The following is a 1,055-nucleotide window of genomic DNA, read 5'->3' on the forward strand; positions in this document are numbered from 1 at the left end:
TGTTATCATTATTATTCTATACCTGTTTCCGTTCTTCCTTTTCCCCAGAAAGTCTCTGTGTTTGTGTCAGTGCTGACCCTTACAGCTATCGCCCTGGAGCGCTGGATGGCAATCTGCGAGCCGCTCATGTTCCGCCAGACGTCAGTTCGCGCCAAAAGGGCGATCGCCGTCGTCTGGCTACTGTCTCTGTCGTCTGCTGTGCCTGACGCCATCTCCCTGGACATCATTCCGGTGTCTGAAACGGCCCGGATGTGCGGACCCACGTGGTCAGAGGAGGCAGAGACGTTCCATTTGTGGGCCATCTTTGTTATATTCTACCTGGTGCCGCTGTGCATAATGACCTTCACCTACGTCAAGGTCGCCCTCTGTCTATGGAGGTCAAACTTTACTGATGACGATGACGGTAGGTTGAAAAGGCGTTAACGATGGAGAAATCCTTATTGTCGTTTGCTGAGAGTTAAAAGAGGTTTGGGGTGATTAGGGGGGAGGGGGGCACACAAGTGGGCTTTTTTATGCCATCTATTTTCCAGCTATCTTTTCACTTGTTCTTTATTTTGCCGCTTTTCAAGACAACAGTTGCTTGTATTAACCTGTTTTTCAAAGTTATGTTAAACGGCGTGGATTTTCATATCCGATAGAAATCAATGTTTAAGATTTTTGCATATTAATAAACAGAGTTAAGGGTAAAGTTTGAAAACAGAATAATGATCTAAGGCTGCCTTCCGTGCCTGTTCATGTGATCAAGTGGTTAATTTATGTCAGAACAGAATGATGTGTAAATATTGTCAAAACTTGATGACGCAATTTCTCAAAATGTCAAGGAAAATGTTTTTCTCACGCTATGTTTCTGCTCTAACTGAGATTGACATATTCCGGAGGGCAGATGACATTGCTGAAGTGTCAAAACAGGCCTACTGCTTTTGTTTTATCTTTGCAATCTATCAAATATTTCTAAACGTTTTTGCTGATCACAGGGCCCGTTATGGATTGACTTGATGTTTGGCTTAACGCCAGGCACACAGAGAGAGTGGAGAGAGAGACAGAGAGAGAGAGAG

The 1,055-nt window shown here is 44.3% G+C and overlaps 1 protein-coding gene across 1 annotated transcript in view; it reads left to right on the forward strand.

Annotated features, from left to right (window-relative positions):
* Positions 1-1,055, forward strand: part of LOC101864067 (orexin receptor type 2) — a gene marked incomplete in the record, with an annotated part of 257,738 nt that overhangs the window by 158,034 nt on the left and 98,649 nt on the right. The window contains 1 exon segment of the mRNA XM_013082882.2: positions 49-403. Within this exon segment, the coding sequence (XP_012938336.1) occupies positions 49-403 (355 nt within the window).

Source organism: Aplysia californica, unplaced genomic scaffold, assembly GCF_000002075.1.
Source record: "Aplysia californica isolate F4 #8 unplaced genomic scaffold, AplCal3.0 scaffold00198, whole genome shotgun sequence".
Classification (NCBI taxonomy): Eukaryota; Metazoa; Mollusca; class Gastropoda; order Aplysiida; family Aplysiidae; genus Aplysia; species Aplysia californica.